The sequence below is a fragment of the Octopus sinensis genome, linkage group LG13 (genome assembly GCF_006345805.1).
Source record: "Octopus sinensis linkage group LG13, ASM634580v1, whole genome shotgun sequence".
Taxonomy (NCBI): domain Eukaryota; kingdom Metazoa; phylum Mollusca; class Cephalopoda; order Octopoda; family Octopodidae; genus Octopus; species Octopus sinensis.
Genome location: NC_043009.1, coordinates 37,201,210 through 37,221,523, shown reverse-complemented (window position 1 = coordinate 37,221,523; position 20,314 = coordinate 37,201,210). Strand labels below are relative to the sequence as shown.

Below are 20,314 nucleotides of genomic sequence, written 5' to 3'. Positions count from 1 at the left end.
AAGATTTTATTGGAGTTTATTATCAAGAAGGTAAACAAACAAAAATTGAGTTCCCTATCTAATTGAATACTCTGTGAACAGTATCTTAATAATGAAGATGTGAAGCTTTTTGTACAATACTAAAGTAAGACGGAAGTTAAAAGGCAATTGTGTCGTTTGTTTTCAAGAACTGTTTGGCAATCAGAATTTTAAAGTGGTGAACCTCATGACAACGGTTTTTTTTAAAAAATCAAGCAACAAGGTTGCATTGACGGTAATCATCTCGGTTGAGATCATCAATTAGCGCACGACAATGGTTCGGCGTATATTTACATCAACCGCGCGGCAACGATAATCTCGCCGATTGTGATCAGCACTCGGTACGAGGTAACGTTCGGCGTATATTTACGTCAACCGCTTTAGTGCAATTACTGTTTATTTACCTAAATTATATCTCTGTGCAGGACGCTCATGCAGTATTTTTCCTGAATAAGATCACTCGATATCACAAGTCAGACCAACTTCATGTATTTACAATCACGTGAATTACAAATTTAACTTCCGTATGGTAGAAATCAAAACGGTACCACACGCTGTGACATATCACATTGAGAACAATGGTATCTAGTTTCCTTACGTTTCTCTTTTACTTTATGTTACAACTTGAACTAACGATTATCTGTTATGTGTCATTCAGTCTATCGTGCGGGAGCGTGTATGTGTGTGCATGATGGTTAATTCTGATTGGTTCTTTTCCTATCTATAAAACCTGCTGTAAATTGTTTTGCAACAATAAATGTTTTGAAGACTGTCAGAATGATGTAGACGCCTCTTATGAGAACCCAGTAAAGAAAGGATATTTTTTAAAGCCGGTCTTATTTACAGCAGGCGTTCGGTATTCTGTTTTCATTAGGCTATGACCTGAATTACATATTACCGGAATATGACTGGTACTTATTAACTGGCGCCGAGGACAGACATGTGTGCTATGCTGTCTTTACCCACACAACTGGAGTATTACTTCAGACAAACCATTCCCCGCTATACGGAATCGCTGGATTATTTGGATTATTTAGAAGTACTTCCGGTACTACAACCAACCATTAATTTATCAGAATATCACAAAATAAAGTTATTACGCCAATTTCTCGTGAAGGAAGAACAAAGACACTTTGACGTATTAAGAATTACGGAATCTGCGACATTAACTAAAGTGCTGGTTTACTGAATGAACTTTGGGGACCTGCAAAAAATGTGTACACAGCACGTTTCTGTTTTACAAAACTAAATTAGAAACTTGAAAAAGATTGCAATGATTTCATTGCCAGAATACAACAAGCTTTACCTGAGTGTGAATACAATCTGATTCCTCTGAAAATGTTTGAAAACGAAATGGCTTTGCAATGTTTGATTTCCGGTATTCGTGATGAGACTGCCCATTCTAAATTGCTTTCGGAAGACGAATTAAAGCTTACTTGGAAAAGAGCCCGTGCTATAGTACGTCAAAGCGAAAACATTTCACATCAGCTTGTAAAAATTAACACTTCCTTCTCCGAGCTTAGATTCGAAACTGAATTCGTAGGTTTTGTTTTATGTATGTATTCTCATGCATATAGTAGCATATTTAGACATACTCATTTATATCTAAATGATAAACTTCTGCATGTATGTATAATCTAGATTATCAATAATTGTAAGTAAACGCTCTATTCTCTTATAGCTATATTTTCTTTTTCTTCCTCCGTATAAAGACCTTAATTTTTCTGATGCGTCTCTTCGAGTTGTCGTCGAACCTCGTCAATAACTTTTATAATTGACAAAGTATCAGAATGAGTGTGAGCAGGACATTCCAGCTGACCTTTAGAAACAGAAAGAAAAAAAACAAATGTAAAAAGGAATTACAAAAAAACCTTAATATTTTGATACAGAGGAAGATAAATTCAATGTTTATTTATGTCAGAAGGAAATATTTTTTTTAAGTGTTGACATATTTTCTCATGTTTGCATTGGTAGATAATGTTTTGGAAAGAGAAATTATCTTCCTACAGCTCACCACTTAACTGCAAAGTAGGGAATCCAATGAAGCATTGATCGATGTGACTGGATTCTGGGCCAATATTGCAAAAGACTTGCTCAAAGAAAGCACTGTTTCTAGTTTCTTTACAAGTTTTCTTCAAGATACATAAGTGAAGTGCGCGCGCACAACATTCAGGTGGGTTTTTTGTGTCTGTGAAGACTTGTAAAATAAACTGAAAATATCCGAGACAGAGATGATCTCTGGGGGTTTCTGGTGGGGGGATGACAGATAGTAGGGTCTAACTTCTAAAAGCATGTAGGGGAGATAATTCCACTGACTTTATTTATGCATGAGAGAGAGAGAGAGAGAGAGAGAGTGTGTGTATCTTCATCACTTTAACTGATATCAAAGCAGACTATCGCGGAACAACAACAGGATCACTAACTCATTTTGAAGGGCATACGTTTGCTATCCAGGAACAGGAAATAGCAACTAAATTCTTGATGCATGAAACAGACAGAAACGCATGTAATACACCAAAATGTGACAACCGATGCAGACTTTGTCGAGTTAATACCGAAGATATCACCTACATCGCTGGACTGGAAGCACTCCGTCGGTTACGACGACGAGGGTTCCGGTTGATCCGATCAACGGAACAGCCTGCTCGTGAAATTAACGTGTAAGTGGCTGAGTACTCCACAGACACGTGTACCCTTAACGCAGTTCTCGTGGATATTCAACGTGACACAGAGAATGACAAGGCCGGCCCTTTGAAATACAGGTACAACAGAAACAGGAAGTAAGAGTGAGAGAAAGTTGTGGTGAAAGAGTACAGCAGGGATCACCACCATGCCCTGCCGGAGCCTCGTGGAGCTTTTAGGTGCTTTCGCTCAATAAACACTCACAACGCCCGGTCTGGGAATCGAAACCGCGATCCTACGACCGCGAGTCCGCTGCCCTAACCACTAGGCCATTGCGCCTCCACAACTACATCACAAGCAGATATCCAAAAATGTCTTCGTGTTAGTATCTACATACAAGACATTATATTGTTGCCAAAATATTGTATAAGGTGATCCGTCGGAAGAAAAATCTCAACAAGATGTAAGCATAATAGACCAGACATAGTGATTTGGGACGTGGAAGGAAAACTATGTACAGTGATGGAAATAAGTTTCCACACCTTGTCTCTAAATTTCACTACGAAGATGTTCGTCATCATAAGCATAGAGAGAAGATACTCCCGTTATTGAACTTGTACTTCGTGGTTACAAAGTGAACTTTTTAACCACAGAGCCATGCCCACGTCCAGCTAAATATTTCTAGCTGTACAAAGATTGTGACCACTGACTTCTTCACTGATTGTTCTGTTCCTATCCGTGGTTATGAAGATTATAGTAATAGCTAATGAAGGGAGAAGCACGGCAACAGCAGTTTCTTTTCCCTGCTCACACCCACATGCTATATATATATATATATATAAATATATATATAACTCCAAGAAAGTTAGAGGTTGTGAATCCAACCCACTAAGGGATAATATCTATCAAATATACTGCTGGTAGAATACCCAATTATTAATACACAAGTGTTTTTTATTGCATTGCAATTACATTATTTAGTGTACTAAATGGGTGAAGGTAAAGAGATACGTTACCATTAATTTATATAGCAATAAGAAAGTGGAGGGGATCAATAGGTGGTTCATCAACTTTTAGCCATTATATTATGTTAACTTATTTATTTATTTACTAAACCGACAATTAAAAGAATATACATACATGTATAACATATTATGCTTTACATATAAGATATAAAATATATTAATATATAAGGATATCAGTAATTATTACAAAATAACATACAAGAATATAAATTGGGAAAATAACTTACAGCTGTTTCAGCCAAGAGGTAAAAATACCTCATTCTACCTTTATTACTCAAGTAGACTGAGGTAATAGGTAGATGAAATTGAAGTACTTGGGTATTTCTCTAGGTTTCGTCAGAACGATATCTAGATATGTGATAGTATTCACAGTATAAAAGAAACAAGAATTATGAAACACTTACCCTTCTCAAAACACAGACGGACATCTTCGGCCTCATAAGCTAATCCAGCGCTATTGGGGTAATTATACTTCGCATCAGACTTGGGGGGTGGAAATTCTCTTTCTTCTCCATTCACCTCAATTTTGCTGGCACTCCAAAATGGTGGATGTATCTTTTAAAACAGGAACATATAGTAAATACATTCAGGTAGTTTAATTTTCTTGTAATAAATTTTAGACTTAGTACAATAGATTAATCGATAACTATATTTAATAAATGTTAGATGTAGTACAAGTCTTATATAAATGATATATCTTACCTTTTAAATGTAAATAATGGTTATAATAGTAGGTAAATTTAAATTCTAGATTAACAAATTTAACGCTAAAATATCGTTAAATTAAAGGTTACTTACATAAATTTTGCCTTTGGTTCCATAAATATATGCATCACGTCTTCCATTCACAGCAACGCTATAAGACAAAGAGGCCCTGGCACCATCCTTATAAGTCAGAATAATATTGCCAGATTGGTCGACACCTTTTCCAAACGAAACAACAACATTTCTTATATTTCATTATTACTCATAAAAGCAATCATGCCATACAAATCACCATAGCCATCATCAAACTTTTCCCTCAAGTTTGCATGGCCTTGCAATACAACTGATCTCTATAGACGTCTCAATCCTTTAACATTTCATTTTTTAACACTCAATAGAGTCAAACTTTGATCTAGAAGCATAAGTTGTATACGTTGGTGTACCATGAGATGATGTAGAGGTTTAAGGAGAGGTTTAATGCAAGGAGGGGAATCTTCACCAAAAATGATAAAGGCCATCCAAACCTCGGGTTTTCCTTTTGATACCAACACACGGCTCTTCTGTATTCATTTACAATTTAATTCAATCTAACACATGGTGCCACTGATATAAACCTTCTCAGTAATGAATTATGCATATATAAACAAATCTTACAGTCAGACTATCTATGGAGATGTACAGTTAAGAGACTTCATTATATGCTGTGTGATATGATGTAGAATTAAACACGTTTGAGTCAAATCACCTCAGTGCATGATAGGATGTTTCTAACATGTGTACACGTAAATCAGAGAGGATATGACTTGGGTACAGACGAAATGGTGGAGGCGCAATGGCCCAGTGGTTAGGGCAGCGGACTCGCGGTCGTAGGATCGCGGTTTCGATTCCCAGACCGGGCGTTGTGAGTGTTTATTGAGCGAAAACACCTAAAGCTCCACAAGGCTCCGGCAGGGCATGGTGGTGATCCCTGCTGTACTCTTTCACCGCAACTTTCTCTCAATCTTACTTCCTGTTTCTGTTGTACCTGTATTTCAAAGGGCCGGCCTTGTCACTCTCTGTGTCACGCTGAATATCCCCGAGAACTACGTTAAGGGTACACGTGTCTGTGGAGTGCTCAGCCACTTACACGTTAATTTCACGAGCAGGCTGTTCCGTTGATCGGATCAACCGGAACCCTCATCGTCGTAACCGACGGAGTGCTTCCACAGAGGAAATGAAAATAGTTTAAATGGCTCAGATTTGGGATGGCTCAATTCAAACATATACGAGCTTACACTTTAAGGGAAAACAGTTTATTTTATCATATCACGCTCTTTCTCTCAGTTCTACAGCCTTCTCAACTCTGTCTCTCATTTGAAAGTTGGTTTTCGAGCTGTAGTTGTACAGATGTATGATGGAAAGCATACAAATTATGACTATACTGTTTTTTTTTACTGCCATAATATATCTAGGACTATATTATTATCAAATGAACCCGTTTAGTTTGCAAGATGTGATTTGAAGAAGCTGTCATTTGTTACAGGTCGAGTGATAGTATAGGAGGTTTCTTCGTTGGCTTCAAAAGTAATTTTTCTCAACTATTTCGTTATTGAGAAATAATTGTAATTTAGCAAAGAATATTATGTGTTGAAACTCATCTACGTCGTAGAAGGAAATTTAGCCTGGCCAGAGATAATATATTCCTCCACTCTATTTCGCTGTGTCAGATGTATAACGAATGTTTTTGATGTTATTGCAAAAATTAACAAAGGTAAATATAACAGCATCGTAAAATTTAAAAGGCTCTATAATTCTACAACAATGCAAATCTTCCTTTATTTAACACTCTCTAAAAGTATAATAACTTTATTGAGAATATGCCGACATTTTTCTCTGATTTTTTAAAACTAAAGTTGTGTTTCACTTTCTCTTTAATTATTAATATGTATTTATTGTTCAATGATGAGAAATTATTTAAGAGTACAGGGACTCAGTATTATAAACTCAAACGAAGATGATTCCTTGAATGATACTTATTTCTTCTATTAACTTTGAGATCCTTTCAAAATAATGACTTACGTTTATTTTAGTTATACTTGCTTACTCAGTTATGTGAGAGATGTGTTATGGATGTGTAGGTTTGTTTTCTTAAGCATCTACACATACGAAATCCCACTCGTCAAGGAATACGGATACTCAATTAAAGAGAGTAAAGAGGATAGAATTGTGATCGTAAAATTATCAAAAGCAATAAAGGAGGTACACAAGAAACATTACAATTTTATTAATTATATAATTACCTGTGTCAGCAATCGTTCCAACAGCAGTAATAGTTTCGGGATCCTGTTTAAATACAAATCTTGCAAGCCATATTACATACACAGCAGTACACAAGAGACCTCCTCCACCCAAAGACTTCTGTGATACAAAATCACGTGAAAATAAGTCGTAAAAGTGAGCTGCATCTACGTAGCGTATTTTTCCTATGGTTCCAGAGTCAATGATTTCTCTAAGGGCTTTGTAAGCTGGGAAGAAGTTGGACCACAAAGCCTGAAAGAATGACAACGCGAAAGCAAAACTATAAAGAAATATAGATAAAGTCAGAAATGAAAACGAAGGGTAAGGCAGAAAGAAAGACACGATAGGAACATATAAACTAAGGTAGGAAGAAATACATCATGAGATATATTTAAATAAAAGTAGGAAAAAGTCATTAAAACAAACACATCCCCGAGTTGTGATCTTTAATATTTTACTACTATCTCCCTCATCTTTGTGCCTATCGAGTCTGCTGTACGGCCTTTCGACATCGTTGCCGACTCCAACTCATGATGGAGTCGACATCCATGCACAATATAACAGAGCAAGAAGACGTAAAGCTTTTCAACACACTTATCAATTTTTTTAAAAAATTGATAACGCATGTTTATACTAAATATATAAAGACATCCTCCGTGTTACGACAATCTCAGGTTTCGGAAATTCGCATATACGGAAATTATGAAGCATAACCACTGACTTGGGAATATGCTCTGTAATTTCACCGCTCCGGAAAGTCGGATAAATTTTAAGTATTTAAAAATTGCATCAAGTCCGTTTACAACTTCTACTATTACCAACCCACCGACTCCTTAATAATCGGCGACAATAGCAACAATCGTATGAACAACATAAACGACTTCATCTAAAATAAAAGGTAATCACGTGAGATAATGTTGTACCAGTGTACTTTAGAAGTTCAAGGATATGTTTTTTGATCTTCGATCAATAACTGACTCGAGATTAAACGACGACAATACACTTAACAAGAACAATACGACGACGACCACCAAAAACGTCTATCATCATCCACACCACCACCAACGCCAAAACCAATACAAAAAACACTATCCCCCACCTTTTGGTCCTTGACGTGTGACTCCTATCTGACAGTGACACAAAGAACAATATAATGAGTAGCTTTAATTCGTGTCAACAACGATTTTAAACCCCGTTTCGAATGAAAAATTAAGTAAACTGGAAAGAAAAAATGAATGCATTGTTCCCTTTTAAGCATTCCTCCAATCTATACTACAATTGAAAAAGGGAAAATAAAATAAACAGATACAGGTTTCTTAGAGACTAATCTTATGATAAATTGATATATAAAGTTCTATAATACACTACGACAGTGCTTTTCAAACTTTTTGCTGGAGCGGAACCCCAAGGAAACATTCCATTGGCTCGAGGAACCCCTGTGCAATAATTTAATGGTCTTATGCACACATATCTGCACAGGAGAATTAAAAATTACTGCCGATTTTAGCATTTTTGTAACTTCTTGCGGAACCCCTGCACTGTGCTGGCGGAACCCTGGTTGAAAACCACTGCACTACGATACTATTAAACATTTTGTTTACTGAAATACACTTCAAGAAAATTAATTATGTATTTGACAAAAAAAAAAAACCCTATTTTTTTTTTGAGATTTGAATTTCAACATTTTCTATAGCTGTAAAATTTGAAAAACTCAGTCACAGAAATAATTCAATTAATGTGTATATACTTCTGAAAAAAAGAACGATTTTTCACTATTATAAGCATATTAGGAATGACATTTTTGACTTAGAATATTTGCAAAGTGGCAAGTGGAATTTTGAAATATGGCGAAAAGAATGCATGTGGGGAAAATAGCAGAGAACCATTGTTTTACATAGTTACTCAGTCTGCTAGAAAAAGAAACTAAATTACACTAGGGTCTTATGATAGGAAAGATATATCAGGTAATGTATTACATAAACAAATACAACCATCAAAAGACGTGATGGTTATGACTGGAAAGATTTTGATTGTGGGTCTTCTTCATTAGGGATTATATAGGGAGAGAGAACAACATCGTACCAACATACACTATTTTAGTATTAAAAGACATACCTCCATGAAAAATAATTTCTTTGACTTTGCAAGTTCAATCATTTCTTGTGTCTGCTTCGTGTTACAAGCACAGGTTTTCTCACACAGAACTGGTTTACCATTGTTAAGCATAAGAATGGAAAGAGGGTGATGAAAACTGTTTGCAGTTGAAAGGTACACCAGATCTAAGAAAGACAAAATAGAATTACTTTTTTTTTGTCAAAGTTATTTATTTACATACTGAAAGTGTTGTTTACACATATAATAAAATACTTAACAGCAATATATTTTGATATAGAATATTTGGTAAAAGAGGAAATCTTAACAAGTGTTTGTAAATTGGCTATTAATTCCTTCAACTTTAAGGAAACACAATGTAATATTTATGCCTATTCTATTATTATTGGAATTATCATTATTGATGATAATGTTAATTATCATCATATTCATAATTTTCATATCTATTTTCCTGTTATGGTGAGACTTGTGCATATATACGTCACAGCGTATCCGGAATCGTCTTGATCCAGTGCTATTTCGTCCATAAGGCACATTTTCAGAGTTGAACTTACTATTCCATTCTATACATTTCTTCGTCTATTATTTGTCGTCCAGTACCAGACATTACAGTAACAGTTGTTAAAATTGAATTTGTATACGACAAATCAAATGCAGTGTATTAAAACATCTAAAGGAATTTACAAAATAGGCGCAGGAGTGGCTGTGTGGTAAGTAGCTTGCTAACCAACCACATGGTTCCGGGTTCAGTCCCACTGCGTGGCACCTTGGGCTAGTGTCCTATGCTATAGTCCCGGGCCGACCAATGCCTTGTGAGTGGATTTGGTAGACAGAAACTGAAAGAAGCCTGTCGTATATATGTATATATATATATGTATGTGTGTATGTGTGTATGTGTTTGTGTGTTTGTCTCCCTAGCATTGCTTGACAACCGATGCTGGTGTGTTTACGTCCCCGTCACTTAGCGGTTCGGCAAAAAGAGACCGATAGAATAAGTACTGGGCTTACAAAGAATAAGTCCCGGGGTCGATTTTCTCGACTAAAAGGCGGTGCTCCAGCATGGCCGCAGTCAAATGACTGAAACAAGTAAAAGAGTAAAAATGAGTAAAAGAGTAAAATAATATACAAAATTTACAATATGATTTAGGCTAAATACATTTCATACCTATGTTGGGATCTTTGGCAAATTCTTCATAGCTGGTATACACATTTGGTATTTTAAATTCGTCAGCTAATTTTTTAGCCTTCTCTAAAGACTTGGATACCACTGCAGTTATCTAAACGGAAAGCAAAATAAAGTAAAGTTTATATAATTGTAGATATAATTGGAATGGATGGTAGTTAATAGTGTATACAAATAAATAAAGATTTATGAATCTACTGTTAATAATAATTGCTTTAAATTTTGGGACAAAAATGCATGAAACCCGGCAAATTTAACGGATCTTTACCTTTTGACCCACAGATTTAAAAAAATAATTTTTGTAACTAAATACTTTCAAACTTCGGACACTGGTAGAATCTTTTACTCTTAGCATTTTTGAGAAAAACTTGTATTTACGAAGTTATTTCAAGTTAAAGTTGTAGTATTTCGGTAATTTCAACCAATCAATGACGTGTATTCAGTTGAATAAAATTACTGCTGTTGTTTGTCAATAAGAACTTCCGGCGGTGTATTTTTCGTTTGTCACTGTTATTTATGACAACCCTAACCCTAAAATCCTAACCCCAACCCTAACCCTAATACCCTAACACCTTAAAGCTAAAACCAGTACAAACGCACGAACGATGTCATAAATAACAGTGACAAACGAAAAATTCACCGCCGATAGTTGTTGACAAAAAACGGCAGTAATTTTATTCAGCTGAATACACGTCATTGATTGGTTGAAATTACCGAAATACTATAACTTTAACGTGAAACAACTTCGTAAATATAAGTTTTTCTCAAAAATGCTACGAGTAAAAGATTCTACCAGTGTCCGAAGTTTGAAAGTGTTTAGTTACAAAAATTATTTTTTTAAATCTGTAGGTCAAAGGGTAAAGATCCGTTAAATTTGCCGGGTTTCATGCAGTTAAACATAAACAGTCCACCACTCCCTTCTCAGTCCTCACCGCCATCCCTACGCAAGCACATATTTTCTTCCTAGAAGCTTTCCTCATTTCCATTTTCATTCATTATTCTACTCCTGTAGTACAATGCTCCAAGCTACAACGCCCGACTAGTTGAGCAGTTTCGTGTTCTGATAATTATGATATGCTTTTCTAGGGTGGTGAGCTGGCAGAATCGTTACCACGGCAAAATGCTTAGCGGCATTTCGTCTGTCTTCATGTTCTGAGTTAAAATTCCACCGAGGTAGACTTTGCCTTTCATCCTTTTGTGGTCAATAAAATAAGTACCATTTGTGTACTAGAATCGATGTAATCGACTAACTCTCCTCCCCGCCCCCAATATTACATGCCTTGTGCCTAAATTAGAAAGGATTGTGATATGCTTTTCGATTACATGACTGCTTCTCTACGTGTGACCTTTCAGAAGTGAGATAAATTTGAAACCTAATTGTCTGATGGTGATAGTAACAGGAAACGTTGCTAGCTGAGAGAGAGAGAGAGAGAGAGAGAGAGAGGGGAGAGGCGGTAGAGAGGGGGGCAGTAAGGAGCAGATAAAGCAGTCACTAGGTCTATGTCGAGCACATTCAGATAACTGACGAAATAGCAGTTAACATTCTCCTCTATTGACAGCCAAATGTTACGAAGCGACCCTTTAGTAGTAATCCAAATAAACATAACCTAAATATGAAACATATACGTATGCATATGTATTTGTGTTTTTTTTTTAATCTCTCCCACGATAAATTTAGTAATTTTCTTTGCATCGGTTAACATTTTTTTTTTTCACATTAGAAGACATTGCCAGGAAGATATAAAAAAAAAAAATTGCCACGGAACAAGAATTTTCAAAAGGGTAAAATAAGTTGGTCGATTCCTTTTTGCATACAAAGCTATGGATTATTAAAACAATTATAAAGAAATTAAGTCCCGAGCGTAGAAGTACTGTTTCGAGTTAGGATTGCTGAGGAACTGAAATAAGTTTTGTTGATAAATTACTACTTAAAATTTTTCTCTTTCAAACGTGAGTTTAGCTGCTATTTCATAAAGCTGAATGTTTTACACTCAAATGATATGGCTTTTTTCCCCTTTAAATATCCGTGTTTTTAGAAGCTTTCCAGTTGTGACCATTCCATCTTTTTTTTTCTGCCATAGTTACAGTTTAATGCTCTCTATGGAATGGCTTTCATCAGCAGTCTGAGCTGACCCACATGCAAGAAGAGTGGTTGAAGCTCTTAAGTGCGAATACAGAAGAAATGAAATTAAAAATGTCACTGCGTCAGTTTATAAAATTAAAAATTAATAGGTAAATATGAAAGGAAAAAAATCATTACTTACTTTATGTTCTGAAGGATTTAAACAGTGCAAAGCATTGCAGAAATCGTTTGCAATTAAACCTGCTGAACATAGTCCCCAGCGCATTGTTTCGCCTTTGAAATACACTAATAAAGTGTCGACAGTTACCGAGACACGACGCCCTAGAAACTTTGTACAAGGGAGATAACATGTTTAGCAAACTTTTAAGTTTGCAATTTTTGTCTTTCGTTTTTAAGGTCTTTCGATTTTTTTTTTTAAGAATTACATACTTTAAGATATGGAGATTAAGAACAATTTGATTCATGTCTGGTACATTGGATCAATTCATTAAGTAATTTATGTATTGCTTTCTATATTTTTAGTGGAGGCGCAATGGCCCAGTGGTTAGGGCGGCGGACTCGCGGTCATAGGATCGCGGTTTCGATTCCCAGACCGAGCGTTGTAAGTGTTTATTGAGCGAAAACACCTAAAGCTCCACAAGGCTCCGGCAGGGGATGGTGGTGATCCCTGCTGTACTCTTTCACCACAACTTTCTCTCACTCTTACTTCCTGTTTCTGTTGTACCTGTATTTCAAAGGGCCGGCCTTGTCACTCTCTGTGTCACGCTGAACATCCCCGAGAACTACGTTAAGGGTACACGTGTCTGTGGAGTGCTCAGCCAATTACACGTTAATTTCACGAGCAGGCTGTTCCGTTGATTCGGATCAACCGGAACCCTCGTCGTCGTAACCGACGGAGTGCTTCTAAGACTATAGTTTTAGATCAACTATCTTTATCTATACTAACCTATTCTATCTTCATACCGCTACCTACTTAGTCAACAGCTTGTATACTGCCTCAGCTTTGTAAGCTGTACCACTGATGTATAAGCATGAAATTATGCCGTGACCAGGCATGCTTGAAACTAAAAAGTAGGTAAACACTCAGAGCTTTGTTTTGCTTTCACTGTTGGATTATGCAATGAGCTAAAATGCTTTTCTTTTTCTCCCTCTCTCTCTCTCTTTACAGACCTAGATCTACAATTGTCATGGTGCGACACTACAAACGCAAAAGCGAGAGGGCAACCCTTCCACAAGATGTAATCCAACAAGCTATTCAACAGGTCCGAGCTCGTGTCATCTCCTTGCGGGAAGCTTCGAGGACATTTGACATCCCTTTAAAATCTCTGCCTCGCTACTGCACCAAGGCCGCTGAAGCAAACAACAACGATCACAGTCTTAGTGGATACAAAAAGCCACGGCAAGTTCTCACCGACGAGTTCGAAAATCAGTCAGAGGCTTATGTTTTGGCTGCCGCAGAAATTTACTATGGGCTTGCTCCAAAGGATGTGCGGAAATTGGCTTTTCAGTTGTCAAAGGCACATGGATGTGATATTCCTCCAACCTGGCATGAGACAGAAATGGCAAGTGAAGACTGGTTCTCTGGATATCTTCAACGACACACAAATTTATCCATAAGAAGTCCACAGGCAACAAGGTTGGCCCGAGCAACAAGTTTCAACAAGACAAATGTTGCTATGTTTTTCAACCAACTTGCTGAGGTGATGCTTCGGTATAAATTTGATCCATTCAGTATCTACAACATGGATGAAACTGGCATAACAACTGTGCAGCGCCCCAATAGAATTATTTCCAGGAAAGGAACAAAGCAAGTGGGAAAAATGCCAAGAGCGGAAAGGGTCACATTGGCATGCTGTGTAAATGCCGCTGGAAACAGCATACCACCGTTTTTTTGTTTTTCCCCGGATGAACTTTAGGCCACATTTCCTGAACAATGGACCATCAGGCAGCGATGGAGGTGCTAATCCTTCTGTTTGGATGTGTGAGGAGCAGTTTGTGAAATTCCTTCAACACCTTGTGAGGAATGTGAAATGTTCAAAGCAGTCACCGTGCCTTCTCTTACTGGACAATCACGATTCCCACCTTAGTATTGAGGGGCTGACTTATGCCTCAGACAATGGCATCACCATGCTTTCTTTCCCACCTCACTGCACACACAGGTTACAGCCTTTAGACAAAGCGGTCTATGGACCACTGAAGAAGTACACAAACACTGCCATTGATGACTGGCATATCAACCATCCTGGCCAGACCATGACCATTTGTGACATTCTGTGTATTGTCAAAACTGCATGGCCATTGACTGCAACTTCGACGAACATCCTTAGTGGCTTTTCTTCTACAGGAATATGCCCTGTTAATCGCAACATTTTCACAGACAGCAACTTTGCACCAAGCTATGTCACTGACCGACCGGATCCTGCACTTTCAGCACCTGGGCCTTCAGCACCTGCAACACCTGGGCCTTCAAGCAACATATCCGTCTGGTCTTTTCTTTCACCATTTCAAACCCGTCCACTACCCAAAGCAGGCCCTAGGAAAGAATCAACCAGAGGAAGAAAGAAACGTTGTTCTAAAATCCTCACTGACTCGCCGGTTAAAATAGCAATCATAGTAAAAGTAAAAAGAAGACAAACATTGATAAAGGAACGATAGGAAAGGGACTCAGTAAGGGCAGGTCAACGAAAAGAAAAGGTCCAATTGTTAAGAAAAAAGTTCAAATTCAAGAAAGTGATACCTCTGATGAGGAAGAGTGCTATTGCTTAGTGTGCTGCGAGCCTTTTTCCAACAGCAAAGGAAGGGAAGTGTGGCTTAAATGCTCTGATTGTAAAGGTTGGGCTCACGAGGCATGCACACCAGGTCTGACAATATACACATGCCCAAATTGTGACTCTGATGATGATATGTAATGAAACCGTAATAAAGGCCCTTAATCAAACCAACAAGCTTATATCATGTGTTTCTGTCCACTAACATGTATGTTCCAAGAAAATGCATTCATGTGTCAACATACCCTATTAAATGTGTCAACTTGCCCCGGTATCAGGGCAAGTTGACACATTTAAGTGGTCTTAGAAAATGCACAAAATATAAATCCAGACAATAAGCAGATGAGATCTCTAGCTTCGTAAGTCTTCTGCTGTGGTTGATTTATGCGTGTAATACATTAAACAGTATTGCTCTGTCAGTGAAAATGTAAAAAATGTAGTCAACTAACCCCGGTCTCCCCTATTGAAAATCTTGTTGAACGTTGGGAAGAAGTTGTAAACAACAAGGGTGAATACATTATTGATTAATTAGTTGTTATTTTTTATTAAACCTTTTAAAAAATTTAAATTTAAAAAAACGGCGGGAACTTAGTTGCCAACCCAAGGCTTTTAATAACATGGGTATTCAGAGAGAAAGACGTCTTGTACTTAAAATATACTTCATGAAATAATAGCTAAACCTTTTTCATAGGGGTAAATTTTTAAAAAGCAATTCACAAAGAAAAATTATATTTCATGAACAGTTGTAATTTGAAATCCAATACATTTACGCCAGGGATTTTGTTTCCTTATAATTGTTTTGTACGCGCAAAGGAATCGTGGATTTTTTTTTGACACTCTTCCTGGCGATGTTTTTACCATTTTCTCTCTCTCTCTCTCTCTCCCCCTCTCTCTTATAGAGTTGTCAGATAAATTCGTTCGTCTTTTAATTTTATTTCTTGCAATTCATCTTCAAGTTTAACACCTCGATCAAGAATATATTCCCCTTCATCGTTGTCGACTTCTTACCAACGTTCTACTAACTGACGAATGCCTTGACGTCAGGAAACACTAGGTCTTCAGTTTAAGAATTTATCGAGCAACCTTTTCAGCTTCAAATTCTTGTTGAAGGAAGCGCCTCGCAATCTGTTGGAGAGTGACCGAACAGAAGTAATAAGGCGCTGTATCAAGAGAATATAGTGGGTACGGTAGAACTTCCCAACCGAACTCCTGAATAACATTTCTGACCATATGAGCGGCATGGGTGGGTGTGTGATTTGTGTTGAAAAAGCACAGTCGTATCACTGGTCTGGTCGTTTCAGCTGGACTATTTTGTTGAGCTGGTGCATTTGTAGAACGTAAAACACTGCACTGACTGTGTGATTGTTTTCAAGCATTTCATAGTGGATTAGCCATTCCTAATCCCACCAAAAGTAAATCATTGTCTTTGTGGATGTTGCTCTGGCTTGGCTTAAGATGTTGCTCGCTTTTGGGGACTCAACTATTCTTTCTTATAGTTCATATTGACGTAATAATTTTTTATCACTGGAGATGGTGCGAGGCATACTTACACAAGCGTTTGTGTCCACGCAGGAGTTTCTATTTCGTTTAGAGTAAGTGGCACACATGCATCGAGTTTTGGACTTTAGTCATCGAATGAATGTAATGAGCAAAGATCTGTTTGGCCAATTTTCTAGCGGACTGGCGCAGGTCATCGTGGATGAGCTCATTCAATTGATGTTTCTTGAACTGAAAATTTGGCCACAACGGGGAAATATTGAGATCGAATTCCTCTTCCATGATGCGTATAAACGATTTCTGTGCAATTCTCTCAGTAATAGTACGTTCTCGATACACAGCACAGATGTCTCGAACGGTTTTGGTAGGTTTGAAACTTAGGTTTGTAATTGGCACTCCATCATTACACATCTGAAAAGAGGTAAAATTTATTCAAATTTCAAAAACGATTAACTTAAAGCTGTTGTGGAAGAATGGAGGTAACATAAAACAACTTCAATAAAAATATTTTTCGTGTTTATCCAAATAACATTGGAAAAGCGAACGAATTTTATTCTTGCAACCATATAAATATCAACTTATTTCTAGTTCAACTACGCTCTAGGCATATTCGAACTCGAAATAAAGCCATTCACTGTATTTTGTTATTGAGAAAAATTCGTAGCTATAGACAAGTTGGTGTAGATACAGAATCGGAGGCGCAATGGCCCAGTGGTTAGGGCAGCGGACTCGCAGTCATAGGATCGCGGTTTCGATTCCCAGACCGGGCGTTGTGAGTGTTTATGATGAAAACACCTAAAGCTCCACGATCTCCGGCAGGGGATGGTGGTGATCCCTGCTGTACTCTTTCACCACAACTTTCTCTCACTCTTACTTCCTGTTTCTGTTGTACCTGTATTTCAAAGGGCCGGCCTCTGTGTCACGCTGAATATCCCCGAGAACTACGTTAAGTGTACACGTGTCTGTGGAGTGCTCAGCCACTTACACGTTAATTTCACGAGCAGGCTGTTCCGTTGATTCGGATTAACCGGAACCCTCGTCGTCGTAACCGACGGAGTGCTTCCATCCAGATACAGAATCAGCTCATAACCGCCTTATCCAAACTGTTGTATCTGAGCTCCTGAATCGGCGTATTTACATCTATTTGTCTGCAACGAGAAATTTTCTTCGTGACGGGTTCAAATATTTGAACTGGTAACAAGTTGTGTGTGAGTGAAACAGTTTCATTTCGATTATGCTACTTTTTATTTTTTATTTCTTTTTTTAATCGTTTTGTCACGTTTAGCACTCAGTGAGCGAGAACAATGTATTATTTCGTCCGATTTATAAACATATTTGACAAACCTGACAGCTATTTAGTCTGTCTGTCTGATTCTTTTTCTCTCTCTCCCTCTCTGCCAACTACTTTTTCCAGCATTTTCTTTGTTTTACTTTGTCTATATTTTCCTTTTACCTATGATCATTTTTTTTTTTGACATTTCCACCAGAGCACAAAACAGGTGATAATTACAATGAGTAACGAGCAAAGGTGCTACTGTGATGGCTGTTGATAGCAAACTGATGTCAACGGCAAGATCACCTTATCTGGGGAAGGTCATGCAGAAGAGGTGACGGTACAAGTCATAAAGGCACACAACAGAGTGCTTGAAACCTTCGCAGCAGCACTTTGCGGAATTTTCCTTATGTAGCGTGTCATGTCGGTATTCCAAATACTTTCGGATTTTAAATGTCACAAAATTTGAGATGAACGATTTATAACAATAAGACATCTTGCTGTTACGTATACTCTTTTACCCTTTTACTCTTTTACTTGTTTCAGTTATTTGACTGTGGCCATGCTGGAGCACCGCCTTTAGTCGAGCAAATCGACCCCATGACTTATTCTTTGTAAGCCCAGTACTTATTCTATCGGTCTCTTTTGCTGAATCGCCAAGTGACGGCGACGTAAACACACCAGCATCGGTTGTCAAGCAATGCTAGGGGGACAAACACAGACACACACATATATATATATACATATATACGACAGGCTTCTTTCAGTTTCCGTCTACCAAATCCACTCACAAGGCTTTGGTCGTCCCGAGGCTATAGTAGAAGACACTTGCCCAACATTCCACGCAGTGGGACTGAACCCGGAACCATGTGGTTGGTAGCGCATGCACACACAAAATGGACCTGGTTTAAAGATTAGCTATCCCTGTTTATCACATTGATTAGTTATCTGAAAGTGTTTTTGAGATCAGTGACTAACAAATGATCATACAATAAATATACTCTACTTCTGGTGCTCACTTTTTCACACAAACTTGAAATCCACATGTTTTTTCTCCAAAATAATACTCCAGCTGTACAGCTCAGATAGACATTAACCTCCAAAATATCTTATATAAAAGAGGAAATTCTTTTCAAAGTATCTCAAGATAACGAAAGAGAAACTCAATGGCAGAATGTAAAAAAAAAATATAAGAAGTTCCCAGTATTAGTGATAATAGTCTTAGTTGAATTTGAAACTGAAAAAAATTATGATATTACGATTATCTTTATTTCTTTATTTTCCTTTCACATAAATGTTATTCTTTCAGGCTTTATATTCCAACTTCTTCCCAACTAACAAAGCCCTTAGAGAAATATTTTTCAAATAGAATGTAAGCAAACAATACGTCTGTAGTGAATCTTGGATGCATGAAGTGGATTCGATCCACCATACCCAAATTTAAATTAACACTGCAACAGAACTTTTCCCACGATGGAACAATGGATTTTCTCTGACGGCAGTTTTACATTTTCCAGATCCTTTAGCTAGGCCGAAATAATGTCTTCACCACTTGACCCTTTCTAACCTCTTCTACTTCACCAAAAGCTAGAATAGAGATAACAAGACCACCAACTAAATCTATTGTTCTCAATGATTTATCTATCCTTCTAGATCTTTATATAAGCAAGCACACCCCAAGCAAAAATCATTTAGTCACCTTGGTGACAAATTCGTGAGTTGAGAGAGAGCTAGCATCAGTTAGTGGACCGACCACTAGAATCATAGAGACAGGCAGACAAAACGGCCGGAGGGAAAAAGAAAGACAACGTCCCACACTCTCACTAGCTCCAATTCTGTTCTCTTACAACATCATTCTATCTCTCTCTGTAATTACTACTAAACAATGAAGAGAACCCAAACTCAAACTTTACTTCGCATGCTTTTGGATGTATCAAAACCTGCCCGTCAAGGCAAGGTATCGTAACATAACGGTAAATGAATGTTTCCTTAAAACTTCATCCATTGTCCATCTTCCACATCCCACTGTATGCTGTCATAACAACAAATATTTATCGTTGCATCATGCATTACTCCAACATTATCATAATAATGTTTACTAATCAATTTCTCCCGTTACAATTAGTAACCACACCAAAATAAAATTTCGAAACTATTGAAATTGAAAGCATATGGAAGTGAGACTATTATATCACATTACAATAGAGATGTTATTGTTTCACATTTGACACGTAATACCGGGTTCGCATAAGGCAAGAAGTTGAAATTTTTGGGGCCCATGGCACTCTATAGACCTTAAGTAATGCATGTGTAAAACTTGAATGAAATCAGTTGGGTAGTTATCGAGTTTTAGTGTTGCACTCACACACACACATTCTCAGTTTTATATATAGAGATTATGAAAACTTGTAAACATAGGCAAGATAAATAAAAGAACACTGCTTTTTTTAAATTGTCCCTTTTCGTATTTGCTCTAAATTCTGTCACAGACACTCTTTTGTCATGACTGAACTAAGATATGTAGTGAACCAGTGACAAGTTCGTGAGACAACCTGTAACCCAACTGCGCTATTTTTCACTATACGTGATATAAAAATTATAAGCAGCTTATAATTACAAGTTTTTTTTAATATAAGTTGTACTAACGGCGGTGCATCAGCATGGCCGCAGCTCTGAGCTGAAACTAGAAAAAAAAATCTATTTAGGTCATGTTTTCTTTTTGAATTCTGTGGCTAAGAATGTTTATTGTTA

At 37.3% G+C, this 20,314-nt stretch overlaps 2 protein-coding genes across 2 annotated transcripts; one reads left to right on the top strand and one right to left on the bottom strand.

Moving 5' to 3' along the window:
- Nucleotides 1-12,350, bottom strand: LOC115218450 (trans-1,2-dihydrobenzene-1,2-diol dehydrogenase). The gene is made up of 7 exons (XM_029788273.2): nucleotides 12,207-12,350; nucleotides 9,925-10,036; nucleotides 8,763-8,926; nucleotides 6,650-6,899; nucleotides 4,464-4,588; nucleotides 4,070-4,220; nucleotides 1-1,837 (listed from the first exon to the last, which is right to left on the bottom strand). Exons 1-7 carry the CDS (start codon nucleotides 12,288-12,290, stop codon nucleotides 1,734-1,736), a joined length of 990 nt encoding a protein of 329 aa, XP_029644133.1. The 5' UTR covers nucleotides 12,291-12,350; the 3' UTR covers nucleotides 1-1,733.
- Nucleotides 12,351-12,975: 625 nt separating this feature from the next.
- On the top strand, nucleotides 12,976-13,958 carry LOC118765797. The gene is made up of 2 exons (XM_036508321.1): nucleotides 12,976-13,096; nucleotides 13,194-13,958. The coding sequence occupies exons 1-2, from the start codon at nucleotides 13,080-13,082 to the stop codon at nucleotides 13,939-13,941; spliced, it is 765 nt and encodes a 254-aa protein (XP_036364214.1). The 5' UTR covers nucleotides 12,976-13,079; the 3' UTR covers nucleotides 13,942-13,958.
- The last annotated feature ends 6,356 nt before the right edge of the window (nucleotides 13,959-20,314 follow it).